General features: G+C 28.6%; 1 protein-coding gene across 1 annotated transcript; it reads right to left on the bottom strand.

The window, feature by feature from the left end:
• Nucleotides 132-1380, bottom strand: LOC109330025 (probable RNA methyltransferase Y17G7B.18). Its single transcript, XM_019563985.1, has 4 exons — nt 812-1380; nt 604-718; nt 349-396; nt 132-163 (listed from the first exon to the last, which is right to left on the bottom strand). Exons 1-4 carry the CDS (start codon nt 1364-1366, stop codon nt 138-140), a joined length of 744 nt encoding a protein of 247 aa, XP_019419530.1. The 5' UTR covers nt 1367-1380; the 3' UTR covers nt 132-137.

The raw sequence follows: 17000 nt of genomic DNA, 5'->3' as shown, positions 1-17000 counted from the left end.
GAAACAGATACAGAACATAAAAGAAGTACCCTTTAGAATGTCATTTTCAAAAACTTGAGTTTGTTTCAAGAGCTTATTAAGTTGAGAACCCTGCAAACGCATCCTCTTCTCAGCATATATTGATCTAACAGCTTTCCTCAGATTCGATTGTGCCTCCTTAATTCTACCTAATGAGTGTGCAAATTGGAGTTTAGAAACATAACCCAAACCAAAATGCCAATTATATTGTAAACATTCAAGTAATGAATTTAATGTCTCATTTTAAGTAGATGCATAATTCTAAGGTCTAAGCACAAAGAATGATACCCTTCAGAAACAAAAGTCAGAATTCATAAGGATGCTTCCTACCCGGATCAATGTCGATTCCAAGAATACTCCGGCAGCAGAACTTCTCGGCTGCATTTTGAGATCAACACAATAGAAATTTAGAACTCATATAAACTCTTTTCCCAATATTTCAGTAGTTCCTAATAAGTAAAGAATGATTTTTGAAGCTTAAGCATTTAGAAATGAAAACCTTCATATAAACTCAAATATTTCTAACTTTTCGCCTTACACTGAAATTTACACCACCAATATAAAAAAGGAGAAAGTAGTAAGTACCAATACAGATGGTGACTATTCCACTGTTGCAACCAATATCAAGACAATCCTTGCCTTGAAACCATTCCTTCTTGAAGATTTCTAAACGTGGATCTTGATTAAACTTTCCTCCATTCTGGAACATTGTAAAGTTTGAATAATTATGGTGAATGGAAAGAAAGCAGGCATAAATACAAGTTCGAGGGAAAATGGGAAAAAAGATATATACTCGGCTAGCATAATAGTGCTTGTAATTTCCATAATAATGATGCTTGCGTTTCTTCTTTTCGCTTTCATCTTCTGCTGCATCATTCTTCACCCCTTCAACAATTCCTTCTTGATTCATGTTCTTATTCTCTTCCTTTTTGCTTGCATTTTCTTCTGCATTGTTCTTCACCCCTTCAACAATTCCTTCTTGTTCCATGTTCTGATTCTCATCCTTTTTGCTTTCATCTTCTGCTGCATTGTTCTTCACCCCTTCAACAGTTCCTTCTTGTTCCATGTTCTGATTCTCATCCTTTTTGCTTTCATCTTCTGCTGCATTGTTCTTCACCCCTTCAACAGTTCCTTCTTGTTCCATGTTCTGATTCTCATCCTTTTTGCTTTCATCTTCTGCTGCATTGTTCTTCACCCCTTCAACAGTTCCTTCTTGTTCCATGTTCTGATTCTCTTCCCTTTTGCTTTCATCTTCTTCTGCATTGTTCTTCACCTCTTCAACAGTTCCGTTTTGTTCCATGTTCTGCTTTTCTTCCTTTTTGCTTTCATCTTCTGCATTATTCTCCATCAATTCAATTGCCATCTTTTTCTATTGTTTGTGTATGTTATGCTCAACAGTTCATTATATATAAAAAGTCGTTTAGTTAGTTATTCCGTTAATGAGTTAGTTACTCCTTTTCCTTCAATAGTACATATTAGACTTTGGCTAGAATTACCATTTGTCATGCTTATACAAAAACTGTGTTTTATTGAAACCACTGTAAGATTTTTTAAGCTTCACTATCCTTGAATAATGTGAAAACTTCTTTTATTGAAACCATTGTTAGATTTTTTTTGGGTACAAAGAGAACTAAAAAGGAAAAACTAGCCACGATAAATTATGAATTGTGGGTTAAAGTATTTTGATCCATGTTTTCAACTTTTTTTTTATCGATACACTTAAAGTTATTAATTCAGTTTTGATATGCATTACCATTTTCAATTTGGTATTGCTTTTTTCACTACACCTATGTACATCGAGTAAGGATCCTCTCCATTAATGGAGAGACAAGTAAAACATAATACCACACGAAAAACAACATATAATAACACTTTTATCCTTTTGTTTATCATGAAATCACACTTTTATTATTGATAATATGTGTAAAAACAATCACTTGTTTGTTACATTCACCGATGGGTTTTCAACTAGTTCTCACAAATATATTTTTGTTTAATATTTTTTCCGAAGTTTTCATCTTTTTGATACCTAGGTTATATAACTTCACATGTTTTATGCAAAAGGAAGGTTATTATCAAATATAAGGAATATCAATATCTCACATTAGAGTTGAAATGTCTACAATGAAATTACCATGTTTGACCAATCCTAAGCTATTAAGAAACAAATGAAATGAAATGGTAAAATGACTCCACATTCACTCTGCACTTCACTTTCTGCATGGCTAGCTCATTTCTGAAAAACCAAAATGGGTCTATTGAAACGATTCTCCCCATGTGAGTTGATTTGTTCTACACACTTAAATCCAATCTACAACAAAAGTTTCAATATGAGAGGTTAATATGAATACAAGTAGAATCTGTACTAATGATGAATAACCAAATAAACATGAATATTTTTAATTGCTTGTTATTATTAATTGAACAAACTTCAAATAAAATATATACAAACCTTATCTAACATTATTTTCCGAAACATTTCTGGAAGAATTTTAATATCTTGGTCCTTCATACTACTTGGCTCTTTTGGGTAGAGATCCACAGTATTAGTCTGCATATTCAAAAACAAAATAAAAATAAAAGAATATAAGTAGCCACTTATTTTTTGATTGGTTGTGTCCAATAAGCACTTCCTTTGCACTACTTTCATTTGCACAGGTGAATGGTGGTCCCAGATTTTGTCTCATACAATATCTCTTGTCAATGATAAGGAAGCAAAAACAATAATAAGAATTTTTAATTTTACATAATATGATTTTATTGGCGTGAGACAAGATCTGGAAAAACAAATCTTTATTTCCGGAAAGTAGGGCAAGCTAAATTTTACCTCTGAGGCATGATCGTTCTTTTCATATGACTCTAATGACTGAGGTTCCAGCACTAGAATGCCACCCTGGTCAAATGATAAACCAAACATATTTACAACACACATATATAAAATGGGAAAACTTATAATTATATTTTAATAGAAGAGATTTAGATGATACTTACTGGTAGGAGAAGGTTCCAAATCTTTTGAAATAAGGCATATAAGCCATTAGCCCTCACATTTAGATCTACCCACTGTGTTGCACTCAAACTACATAATAAAAAGTAACAGCAAAATGTTCTGTGAATAAAAAGGGAAGTTCTATCATCAAAGAAAGATCAATATTTTTCTTACCAAAGAATCGTATCATATACTTTTTCTTCTAGTGGGTACTGCGTCTGAACAATATTTTCTTGTTTGAATGAAATTATATCTGACACATTTCTTTCTTCCATAGAACAAAGTTCCATTGGAGTCTCTCCAGTTGATGAAGCACCATCTTCCATAGATTTCGATCCGATTTTTCTCAGATTCAAATATGCTTCCTCAACTCGATCTGGCAGCAGAAGAACAAAAAATCAATAAGTAGTTATTCACTCTACCTCAAATAGTGCAAAACATGTTACTTGCTAAATAAGCCTTCTTATATTATTCACCTATTCATGCAGAACACGTAAAGTACTAGGAAGATGTTTCATTAACAAACTGTTATGTATTGTAAAGAATCAAGTTGTAACTTTAATGTCTCATTTTCAGCATATACATCAGAAATATGTTAAAATTTGCATACAGTTAAGCCACATCATATAGAAGCAAATAATACACAGAATAAAGCTCAATTTTAAGCATAAATTACCTGAATCATTGTCAATTCCAAGAATTCTCCGGCAGCAGAATTTCTGTGCTGAAGGAGGAAAAATATAACACTTAGACCAGCAATATAAAAATACATTTAGAGTATAAGAAACTCTTAACATATGTTTATGATATTTCAATAAAATCCAAATAAATTACAACACTTATAAACCCTTTGAAACTTAAATGAGAATTTTTATCACTTACAACATCAATGCATATATTTATAACTTTTCAGTAAATTCAAAATAAGCAAAGCATGATACTTTGAAGCTAAAAAAGTAGTAAGTACCAATATAGATGGTGAGTATTCCACTGTTGCAACCAATATGAAGACAATCCTTCCCTTCAAACCATTCCTTCTTGAAAACTTTCAAACGAGGATCTTCATTCAACTCTCTATTCTTGAAATTGCCATATGGGTAATAAAGGTTGGGTTTTTCCACATGGGTTTCATCTTTTCCCTCTGCATTATTATTCTCCATATCTTCAGTGCTTTCTTTCTGTGTTGTTCTTGTTTGTGTTTATAGCATAAGTGTGAGTCACCTCAAGAGTTAGTTAGAATGTTAGTTACTGGATATGTTATTCTGACAGTTACTATGGACGTTAAAATAATCCCAATTTAGCCCCTGAAATTTTCCACCATTTAATTTGGTTCATAGAATAAATGAAGTCATCAAAAAGGGTATTTAAGGATTTTTTGCTTAAGACAATTTAATCCCTCTAGAAAGAGAAAATCCATAAAACTGTTCCTACAAATTTCTTTTGTGGGACATGTCTCTTTAAGGTTTATGCAAACACATTCTCAAGTACGAGGCACAACTGACTTTAACTACTTCACCATGTGACGGTGCAACATCAAAATCTCTAAATCATTTCTAATTAACGATTACATTATATGGAGGGACCAAATTTCTCTAAAATTGCATTTTTTTTTTATATATATTGCTCACATAGATCAAACATTTGACTACTATAATACATGAAGATTCGATAAAACCTTATATGATTATACTAATGTCTCTTTGATTCTCTAAAATTGGTTTGCCTCTAATAATAATGTATATCCTTAATTCAGTAAGAAGATCTCAATCTAGAAATGTTCCAATGATGAATATCTTCTTATTCTCTCTTTAGAGAAACTATTTTTTTATGGTGTATTGGCCCAATCTCCTATCAAATCAGGTAAAAATGCCACATTATTCAGAAAGGGTACAAGGGAGACATACACCAAATGGCACATTATTGTAGTAATCATAAATCCATAGAACCTAATGGGCAAAGTATGTTAAAAGATACCGAACCAATATTTCACTGCCATAAATTTTGCAAGATGTTATAGAGAATGAAATTGATATATACTCCCTCTGTTCCATTTTCTTATGATTGTTTATTATGCATTATTTAAGGAATAAAAATAAAAATATCTAAACCCAAATCCTAAGTTATTAATTATTTAATTAAGACCCTGCACATTTGAAGCATAATACACAACAATAAAATCCATAACCCGCCATTCACATAAGCACCAAGTAGTTCATAACTCAATGTTATAAGCATAATACACAAAAGATGATACCAAACCTTATTTGAATAAGATAAGTTATGTAGTTAATTGTTGATAAGTAGATATTGAAGTAGTCTCCAATTCATAATGTGCTTCAACAGATATTGGCTCAACAATCCAAGCCTTCAAGTCATTCATTGTTGAGGAGATTCAAACGAGGATCCTGTGAAGATTGAAAAAAGAATATACTTCTGGTAAATCTACTTCAATTCCTTCTTCTTCTTGTTCCACGTTCTGATTCTGATTCTCTTCCTCGGCATTATTCTCCAACGCTTCAATTCCTTCTTCTTTCTCTTTCTTTCTGGTTCTTTCTCTATATTACATTATTTATATATATATATATATAAAAAGTTGTTTAGTCAGTGATTCAGTTAGTTACTATGAAGGTTATCCTCTATTCAATTCAAATTATTTCTATCAAAAGTTTTATATTCCTCTATATCCAAGTGCGGCAGAACTTTGCTGACAGGTGAGGCAAATGCCTGCTTGATTTTTTATTTCAATTTTACCTTATACAAATTGTGTCTTCCTTTTAAAAATTATAATAATAGATAAACTTCTCTTTATTTCATAATGATTTTACATTTATGAAATATATTATGAGATTACAAATTGCCTTGGTCAAATTTTGCACTAAAAGTCTTAAGATTTTATGGATTTTTATAAAACATTTAATATTGATAAATGTATTTTTTTTGCAAAACTTCTACACTATATTTTCAATGCGAGTAAGAGACAATTTACTTGAGGGGTGCACATCTTCTGTCCCACAATTTGTGTCACTCCATGTACCATGGATTTATGATTGGTCAGAAAAATATATTTAAGTTAAAATTTAATTATTAAGTATTTTTCTATCCAATCACAAGCTTATAGCACACGGAGTGACAAAAACTGTGAGATAGCATATGTGCTCCCTTACTTGAAATTTCAATTTCAATGTTTTATTATTGATATCGTTAGTTATTCATGTTTGAAAAACTCTCGACCGTCTCTAAATTAAGTGGAACTTTGACAATACGAGAAAAGTTATTGCATATTATTGTTTGATCGAGTTATTCGTCTCTTATCTTAACTATTCTGATTTAGCTACAACAGACAAAAATATCATTTTCATAAACAAAGACAGTCAAACAAAACTATGTAGTAAAATAAAATAAAATCTTGTACATAACATGGTGATTTATATTGAAAAATAAAAAACTGAAAATTTTACCCTTAATTTAATCATCAATGAGTTGAAATCTTTAACGAAAAACAGCATTTTAAATAAATGCACACTTTTATTTAAGGTCTTTAATTGTTAATTATTATTATTTAGAATTAATATGTTATTTTAAAACTTTAAAACAATCATATGTATTTTTTATTACTCAATTAATATTATATTTTTTTATTTGTTACTTAATTAACTTTATATTATTATCCCTCCTAAACTTTACATCAACATTCGCTACTGTCTATATAAATCTGTTTTGTCAATTACCTAAGTATGTTAGTATGACAATTAATGAGAAATTAAATGATATGTATTATTTATTATTTATTAATAAGCAAAATCTTATTGAATTGATATAGAAGTATAGAAAACTCTTGATATTGTAGATTTGGGTTCTTTTCCATTTAGTGCAGTGCTAGGGATATTTTTGGAAATATTCTCATGCCATCCTGTTTTAAAATATATTTTTGGTATTCATAAATAATAAGAAAATAAATTCATAAAATTAAAAAAATAAATTGAACAAAGCAATTGAAGAGATAAAAAAAAGTTATATAGACTTGAACAAACTACACTATATCATAATTTTTTTATTAGATTACTCCTACATTTTGTCTATATGGATAGAGGAGAAAAGAAACTCAACAATAACAAGAGGATTGTAACATGTAGAAGCAAGGATGGTCACCGCTTCCAAACAGTAATAAGTAGTAGGCTTGATGAGCAAAACCAACAAGTAGAGTAAAAATGCTTGCAGAAAATTATTGGTTATATGGGCATACCCACCAATATTGTCCAATTTGCCATCAGTATAATTGAATATTACTGTTATATCAAATTTAATACTCAATATACCAATAACTTTAGAAGTATTATATATATATATATATATATATATATATATATATATATATACTATCAATGTAAAGATATACACTATCAATATATTATTTAATATTTATTTGAATTATTTTTTTCAAGAATCCATAATATTAGGTAATCAATTATCTAGGAACAAATATAATAAGAGTGATTATTAGAGTGTGACCCTAGCAAATAATAATATTAGAATTCTAAGAAGTTAAAGTATGAAAATAAAGAGATAATAACTTTATTTATGCCTTTGAATGAGGGTCTATATTGCTTAAATAGTAGTCTAAATAATTCTAATCTAAATCTAAATAGTAATCTAAATTATCAATCTATGGATTGATAATTCTAATCTTAATCTATTTATTTGAAAAGTAACTCTAAAAGGTAAATATAATCTTTTCCTAATCTATTTATTTGAAAAGTAAATTTAAAGTATAAATATAATCTTCTCCTAGTTACGTAAGATAGTCTTTTAATTCAGGAGAAAGTTTTATATCTCTTTTGGGTCTGATAGTAATATCTTCTTTAGTGAGTGTAGGTCTAGACGGCCCAACATTGCTCATCCCTTTTTGAGCAACCTTGTCCTCAAGGTTGGGGTGTAAACATGGGGTCACCTTGCTTTGATCCGTTGTAGCAATTTCTTTGGGTTTTTCAGTTGTAGCACTTGATGGCCCAATAGCTGGTTGTGTGGGCTGTTCAACAGGCTCCGTCCTTAATTCCTTCATTTGGTTTGTGTTTTGAGTTTGTCCAGGCTGTACAGATTGTGCATTTGGTTCTTGTGCCTAAGTTTTAGCTGGTTGTGATAGTAACAGTTGCATGGTTGCTGCCGGTGGTGTAGGGCCAACAAATGGTTTCAACAATGACACATGAAATACATTGTGTATGTGTGATGATGGTGGTAAGTCAAGCTCGTAAGCCACATTGCCAATTCTGTGAAGCACTTGAAACGGTCCAAAATACCGTTTTGAAAGCTTCTTTGATTTTTTTGCAAAAAACTGTGAGGATGCTAATAGGGTTAAAATCAATTTCAAATGGTGCAAATGATCCTTAAAAGATGGGCTATAAATCTGAATGTCATCAAAGAAAACCAGACCAAATTTGCGTAAAAAAGGTCTGAGTAAATCATTCATTGCTGCTTGAAAAATGGATAGGTCGTTTTTTAGGCCAAATGACATTACCAGGAATTCATAGTGACCGTCTGCTATGCGGAACGCTGTTTTGTGGGTATCTTATGGGTCCACACAGATCTGGTGGTACCCTGATCGCAAATCAATCTTAGAAAAAATAGTTGCACCAACTAGTTCATCCAGAAGTTCGTCAATTGTAGGAATCGGAAAACGATTCTTTACTATAATTGCATTAAGGTTGCGATAGTCCACAAAGAATCTCCAAAACCCATCTTTTTTTCTTACTAATAACACTAGTGAAGAAAAGGGGCTAGTGCTAGGAACAACAATCTCTGCTTGTAACATATCTACTAATGGTGTGGCCATTGCTTTTTTTTGTGTGTGAGTAACGGTAGGTTTTACATTGACAGGTGATGTATTATACATGAGGATAATTTTATGGTCGTGAGGTCTAGGTGGTGGTAGGCATGTGGGAGTGCTGAACATTGTAGAGAATTCTTCTAACAAGGAATGGATATCTGGGTGATGGTCTATAGGGTTAGATATGGTCATATGTTTTGGAGTGGGGTTATGTATTTGTGGGGTTACTGTAATGTAAAATATATCTAGAATTCCATCTGTGTTGGTTAAGCGACGTAGTTGGTGAAAAGAAGCTAAAGTTGGGGTTATGAAATTTTAGCCAGTGAGAGTAATAGGTCAGTGGTCATGAGTGAATGTCATAGATGGTACTGAAAAATCAGAAGTTACTTGACTCAATGTACTTAACCAATCTATTCCCAAAACTACATCTACCCCTTGTATAGGAAGTAAGTAGAATGGAATGTGAATGGTTTGTTGTTGTAAGTGTAGAGGTGTATCTTTAGATAGTCCCGTATAATAAATTCGCTCACCATTACTGAGAACTTTGGTGTTAGTGAAATAGGTAATGGTAAGAATTGTGCAACACGTGGCTGCATTACATTATGTGAACTACCTGTATCAACTAAGACTGTCACCATCTGGCCATAAGTTGTACCTTGGAATTTCAGAGTTTTAGGGGATGGATTACCTTGTAGAGCTTGATCTGATAGGTGAAAGTGAATTACCTCAGATTGATCTATGTTGTTAGGCACCCAATCGGCCTCCACTTGTACTATAGACTCAAGTGGTTGAAAATTGTCAGTTGGGTCATCCATTAACATAAGTAAGAATCGTGTTGGTTGATAACGATGCCTAGTGACATATTTCTCATCACAATTGTAGCATAGTCCCTGAACTCTTCTTTCTTACATTTGAGCTGCAGTAAGACGCTTGATGGGTAATGTGTTTGTAGTCTTGATGATTGTATTAGTAGTCCCTACTATTTGTGCATGTGCAACTGCCCCATTTGGACGTGGTGGGCGCCAACTGGAAGCCTTAGATGCTGCAATTTTGCTCTCTACTAATTTTTCCAGCCCTATTGCATGAGTCACAGTAAAAGGTTGTTGTATAGCTAATTCCCTTGCAATTTCTGGATTCAAGCCAGATAAAAACAATTTAATGTCATCTCTGGTGTTAAACCCACAACCTGATTAGCGAGCCTTTCGAATCTGGTTTGATATTCAGTAACAATACTAGTTTGCCTTAATTTAAACAACTCACCTTGTGAATTTTCAAATGTCGAATGGCCAAAATGAATTAGTAGGGCTTTTGTGAATCCTTCCCAACTAGTCAATTGGTTAGTATTAAACATCCACTTATACTAACTTAATGCATCGTCTTTCATCGAGAATGCCAATAATTCCACACATTGAAATGGGACCACTTGGTATAAATTGAAATATTGTTCCACTTGAAAAAGCCAATCTTGTGGTTCTGAACCATCAAAAGATTGTAAATGTAGTTTCGAAGATCTAATGTTACCTGGTGGTGGGAAATATCCAGCTCCATATGTAAGAAGGTGTGGGGGTCGTGGTTGAGACCTATGAGGAGGTGGTTGTGGTTGAAACTGTGGATTAGTAGTGTTTAATTGAGCTAATTTCTTCACTAACCCGGTTAGCACACTTTCCATCATCTCTTGTCTATCACACATGGAAGAGAGTTTTTCCAACATAACTACGTTGGAGTTATCATCCATGTTGGATTTCGTGGAAGAAGAAGGTGAGTGTTGTGGTTTAGGAGGCATGAAGAACAAGAATGAAAGTACTAATATTAGGGTGTGATCCTAGCAAATAATAATATTAGAATTCTAAGAAGCTAAAGTATGAAAATAAAGAGATAACGATTTTATTCATGCCCTTGAATGATGGTCTATATTGCTTTAATAGTAGTCTAAATCAATCAATCTATGGATTGATAATTCTAATCTAAATCTAAATAGTAATCTAAATTATCAATCTATGGATTGATAATTCTAATCTTAATCTATTTATTTGAAAAGTAACTCTAAAAGGTAAATATAATCTTTTCATAATCTATTTATTTGAAAAGTAAATTTAAAATATAAATATAATCTTCTCCTAGTTACATAAGATAATCTTTAAATTTAGGAGGAAATTTTATATCTCTTTTAGCCTGATAGTAATATCTTCTTTAGTGAGTGTAGGTCCAGACGGCCCAACTGTGATGAATCAATTATTTAAAGTTTTTAATAAATAAAGAATAGCCTTAGTCATTTATAAAAAAAATGCATCATTATTTTTCTTAATAAATAAAAATCAAATAAAAATGATAAATCACATTACAAATGACCATGCATGTCTACAAAAGTCTCCTAACATATATAAAAAATATATCATATTTTTACTTATTAATTATTGATTTATAAGTATCATATCTTACTTTCCAATAAATAGAAATATTTCTAACCTAATTTTTAAAAAGATATGTCATTACTTTAAATATATTTATTTTATTATCATTATTATTTTACTTGTTTATATAAAACTTGCTTGAAGAATAGAGAATAAATTTAAAAATTAAAATTTGCGATTTTAATTAATATTAGTACAATTATAAGCAAGATTCCTTTTTGTTAGTCCAACTATTTTATATCTTTACATTTTTAAATTATGTATGTCTACAGTTTAAAACATTATTAAATAACATAAAATTTGGTTCACTTTCACTAAAATAACTTCATTTATTTCACAATGGAAACTATATTAAATAAAAATTTAAAAAACAAAATTGGAAGTGAAAAGAATGAGTAATAAATTAAAGTGTATTCGAATGAAAAATAAAAATGTCTATTACATTTTTAAAACATTTGAAAAAATATGAAGAAACTAAAACATTGAAAATATGAAACATAGTCAGTGTTATTATCATAAACTTAAAATCTATTTTTAAGGATTTTTAAAAGCAATAATTAAATTTTATAGAAATAATTTCTATATGTATTATGGCTTTTTAATAAGTATTTAATTAAGTTCTAATGTTTTTTTATATCATTAGCATGTCATTTCAGGTGTATTTTTATTTTATAAATAACTAGTGTTTACAGGCACTTCGTGCCTGCCGGCGAATATTGTGTGATACTATATATTCAAGTTTTATATATTATACTTTGTTTTGTTTATGATAATGTTTAATTTAAGGTGATATATGTGGTTAATTAATGTACTGGTGGTAGTTGCTTATGATTATATAGTTATTTTTAAAAAATTAAATAATGTTAAGGGCGATATAAGAAATGAAAATTACACCATGAGGGAAATTATTTCAAGTTTTGGCTTTATATAGTAGAAAAATAAAAATGTATATTACATTTTTAAAACATTTGAAAAATATGAAGAAACTAAAACATCCAAAATATGAAACATAGTCAGTGTTATTATCATAAACTTAAAAACTATTTTTAAGGATTTTTAAAAGCAATAATTAAATTTTATAGAAATAATTTCTATATGTATTATGGCTTTTTAATAAGTATTTAATTATGTTCTAATGTTTTTTTATATCATTAGCATGTCATTTAACATTGAGGTGTATTTTTATTTTATAAACAACTAATATGTACAGACACTTCGTGCCTGCCTGCCGGAGAATATTGTGTGATACTAGATATTCAATTTTTATATATTATATTTTTTGTTTTGTTTATGATAATGTTTAATTTAAGGTGAGATATGTGGTTAATTAATGTATTGGTGGTAGTTGCTTATGATTATATAGTTTTTTTGTAAAAATTAAATAATGTTAAGGGCGATATAGGAAATGAAAATTACACCATGAGGGAAGTTATTTTAAGTTTTGGCTTTATATATAGTATAGATCGAATGAAAAATAAAAATATCTATTACATTTTTAAAACATTTGAAAAAATATGAAGAAACTAAAACATCCAAAATATGAAACATAGTCAGGAAATGGATGAACTCTGCCATTAAATAATAATTATATTTTATTTTAAAAAATCAATTAGTGTCTGTTGAGGGAAATTGATAGGCAATAGAGAATGAAACTGAGACGATTTATTTCCTCATGTTTTATTTACATCACTACTTTTTAAATTTATATAATATTATAGGATCTACCTATGTAACAATTTTTTTTAAATTGATTAAATTTAGAAGTTAGTTAACATTAAAAATATTAAAAATTAGTATTTAATGAAAGATAGAATTATGTATATATCAGATCTATGATATAGAGAAGGTGGCTAGGCATGATGATAAGATTTATGAACGTTGTAAGAAATAAGAGAGAAACATGTACTTACAAGTTATTGAAGTTTTTAATTAAACAATAGCCATTGTGATTTCTATTCTAACCAAGTGGATAGTTGTTTCTTTCTCTTAGTTAATACGAGTCATATAGTAAATTTTCTTACCTAAAATATCATTAAAGTTATTTCTTTAAATCACTATTGTACGAATTTATATAATAATTCGTTTAGTAGCAAGTATTAAATTGTAAACACAATTTATAAAATTATTAAAATTTAAAATATTTAATGTTTAATTCTTTCTACAGCTCATCATATATATTGGTAGATATATAAGTTATGTGATATAAAAATTGTGAGAATAATAAATTTAAATTGTATAATCATATATGAATAGTTAAGATTAAAATTTAGTTAGTAGTCATATAGTCATTTACATATTATGCATATTTATTTTTTAATTTTGATCATTCAAATTAAATTTAATAATTTACACTCATATATCACTATAACAATTGTTTGACACCATATATATATATATATATATATATATATGTGACAATGACTATTTGACACATGAGTAGCTTCTTCTATATACTAGTGTATTGATAGGCACTTTGTGCTTATCAACCCACATTCTTATTTATTCTAATATGTATCATTTTTGTGTTACATTCTTTAAAGAAAAATAATAAAATATAAAAAATGTTACATCAAAATTTAATAGAGACCAAAGATGTAAGAAGATTAATCAAATATTGAATTGAAAAAGAAACGATAAAAATGAGAAAATGTGTGAAATAATAATGATCTATTATGAAAAAGAATAAAATTAAAATTTGGAAGTTTATGGTGGTTATTATTGGATGAGTTACAAAAGGGTAATTTTGGACTGTGAATTTTTTTGTCATGGTAGTTATTTATAGTTTTGGCTTTATACGTAGTATATATGTATAGATTAGTGTAGATAAACAGGAAATTAGAAGTTATAAAAGATAAAATAGGAAAACATAAAATATTTCATGAGTTGTTATTTTATGTTTATTAGTATTAGTATAAACAGGGACGGAACTTGGTTAGAACAGGTGGGGGCAATTGCCCCCCTGAATTTTATTTCTCAACTATTTAAAAAATATATTTTTACTTATTTTTCTGTTTTTTCAAATATATATTTTTACTTTTATGTAAATTGTGTGGTTCTTATATGCGTAGATGTCGATAATATTATTATGATATCTCAAATTGTCTTTGTCAAACTTTGCACTATGTCCTAAGATTCTATATATTTTTATAAATAATTTAATATTAATACCATATTCATTTTTGTGCAAAAATTATACCATGTAGATTTCAATGTGAGTAAGAGAAGATTTATTTGAGATGTCAATTTTAATATTTTATTGTTGTTGTTGATCCTATAAGTTTATTGTTGTCAATAAGAAAAAAGAGCATGTATATTATTTATTTGATCGAATTATTTATCTTATTTTAACTATTCTTATTTATCTACTACATGAAGATTATTTCTAGCAACAAAGACAATAAAATAAAATTATGTAGTAAAGTAGAAGATAAATTTCTTATAGATAATATGTTGACATATATTGAAAAATAAATAGCTGAAAATTTTACATTTAATTTAATCACCTGAGTTGAAGTCTTTAATGAAGAGTAACACTTTAAATGAATATATATTTTTCTTTAACGTAATTATTGTTCTTTATACTTTTTTATTACTTAATTAATCTTAATTATAAATTATAATTAAATATTGCTGCCCCTCCTAAATATTACATCAAGATCCGCCACTGAGTATAAATAAACATGAAATTAGAAGTTATAAAAGATAAAATAGATAAACATAAAATATTTTATAGATAATTATTTTATGTTTACCTTTATCTAATTAATATAGAAGTATAGATTAGTATAGATATATGTGTTTGTGATAATGACGGAAGTCAAAACAATATTCTCATATCAAAATAATAAGTGTGTGAGAAAAATAAATTTGAACATATAACCATTAAGATTAGTTAGTGATCATATGATTATTTAAAATAAATATGAGCATTTATTTTTTAATTTTTATCATTTAAATAAGATAAATGATATTAATTATTTTAATTTCTCAAATGTTCTCACTCTTTATATTCATTCATATGTAAATATATATATTCATCCTTTGTTTCAAATATAAGTACTCTTCATTATTTTGAAAGCAAAAGCTGAAATACAGGTTCACATTGCATCCATCTGCTTTTCACATTTTCTGTTAATTGGTGAGTTATCACTACTTTTCTTACTGGTCACTATTATCTATCTTCACCAAATTAAATCACCATTTGAACACATTCTTATTGTTCTGTCCATATCATTCGGCTCAACATAATTACTTCTTTTTTTAATCTTCAAATTACAAAACAAGCAATGTGGTCGAGGATTTGATGAGATTTATTGTACTACGTGTTGTATATTATATTTATTAAATGTAGTGTTTCAAATTGTGGACCATATCAATGATTTGGCCGCAATATTGTGGTTGTGGAGATCGTCGCAACTGTATCACACTGCAATTGTGGTATGATATTGAATTACAATAATGTGATCGCAATGCAACTACATTGGATCACATTTGGACTGCATCGGGCCGCAACGCAACTACATCGAACTACATCAGACCACATTGATGTCAAAAATATGTTTTTACCCACAATAATAATTTACACTGCAACAACCATAATTCACACCATAAGAATTATAATGATCACAATCATAATAACTACAACCATAACCACAACAATAATTTAAAACACTGACTAAATGCTTTATTTTTTTATCACAATTCAATTATTATATATAAAAGATAATAAGTAATAGATTTTTATAGTAGTTGATTCAAAAACTATTTTTTGTACTTTTCCTCATTTTTTATGTTGATTTTATATGTCTAATTATTTTTATACTTTATAACAAAAATGACTATGAATTTAATTTTAAAATAAATTTAATATGTATACAATATACAAAAAATGAAAAATATATGGCCAGTATTTTTTGATGAAAACTAGTGCAAAAGCACTAGCAATTTATTAAAGCGGAAGAGAAGGATACAAAGAAAATATATCGTCAGTATATTTCAACTATTCATTACTTTTAAAAGAGTCAATTTAATTAATACATAAATCATAGATAATATATTAATAGTATAAAAAACTCTTATATGATTAGTGTATAGACTATTTTCTCATTTAAAGTACTAATTTAATTTATTTGAATTTTCAATCTAGGGTTCAATGATATTATTAAATTTAATATTATAATAATTTTAACTTACGAGAAAAACATGTAAATACACTGACAATCTAAAAGTTTTATATATTATTCGTATATTATTCATCATTTATATTTAATTATAATTTATTTTTAAATATATGTAATAAAAATGAATTGATAAAAATTGTATTAATTATATATAATATCGTTACTATACATATATATTACACTATAAATTTATTATTGTTATTATTATAATATATTGTAGTACCTTAGCTTCATGGAATTTTAATGTCCCCAATCAGTCAGTTATATTGTTGTGAAAGCAGGTTGGGTTAAGAATGAACAATAGCATTGCCTCCAAAGCAGTGAAGAGGAAAACCAATCCTTCAATGGAACACAAATGTCATAGCTGTGAAGCAGCATGGGTGGTTGATGGGGATAATCTTCTATCAAATTACACTAATGCTTCTCCTCATGGCATGAACTTAAAAACCATTTTAAGGTTCAAAGAGCTATTGAGGCAAATCAATCTAAAACAAATTCAATCTGAAGAGGTGAACATATCAAATTTTATAGGCAATTCACAGTTCTTTTTCTTCTTCTTTTGGATTATTGTTCATTTATTA

The sequence above is a fragment of the Lupinus angustifolius genome, chromosome LG16 (assembly GCF_001865875.1).
Source record: "Lupinus angustifolius cultivar Tanjil chromosome LG16, LupAngTanjil_v1.0, whole genome shotgun sequence".
Taxonomy (NCBI): Eukaryota; Viridiplantae; Streptophyta; class Magnoliopsida; order Fabales; family Fabaceae; genus Lupinus; species Lupinus angustifolius.
Note: the sequence above shows the minus strand (reverse complement) of the source record. Positions and strands in the feature narration are given on the sequence as shown.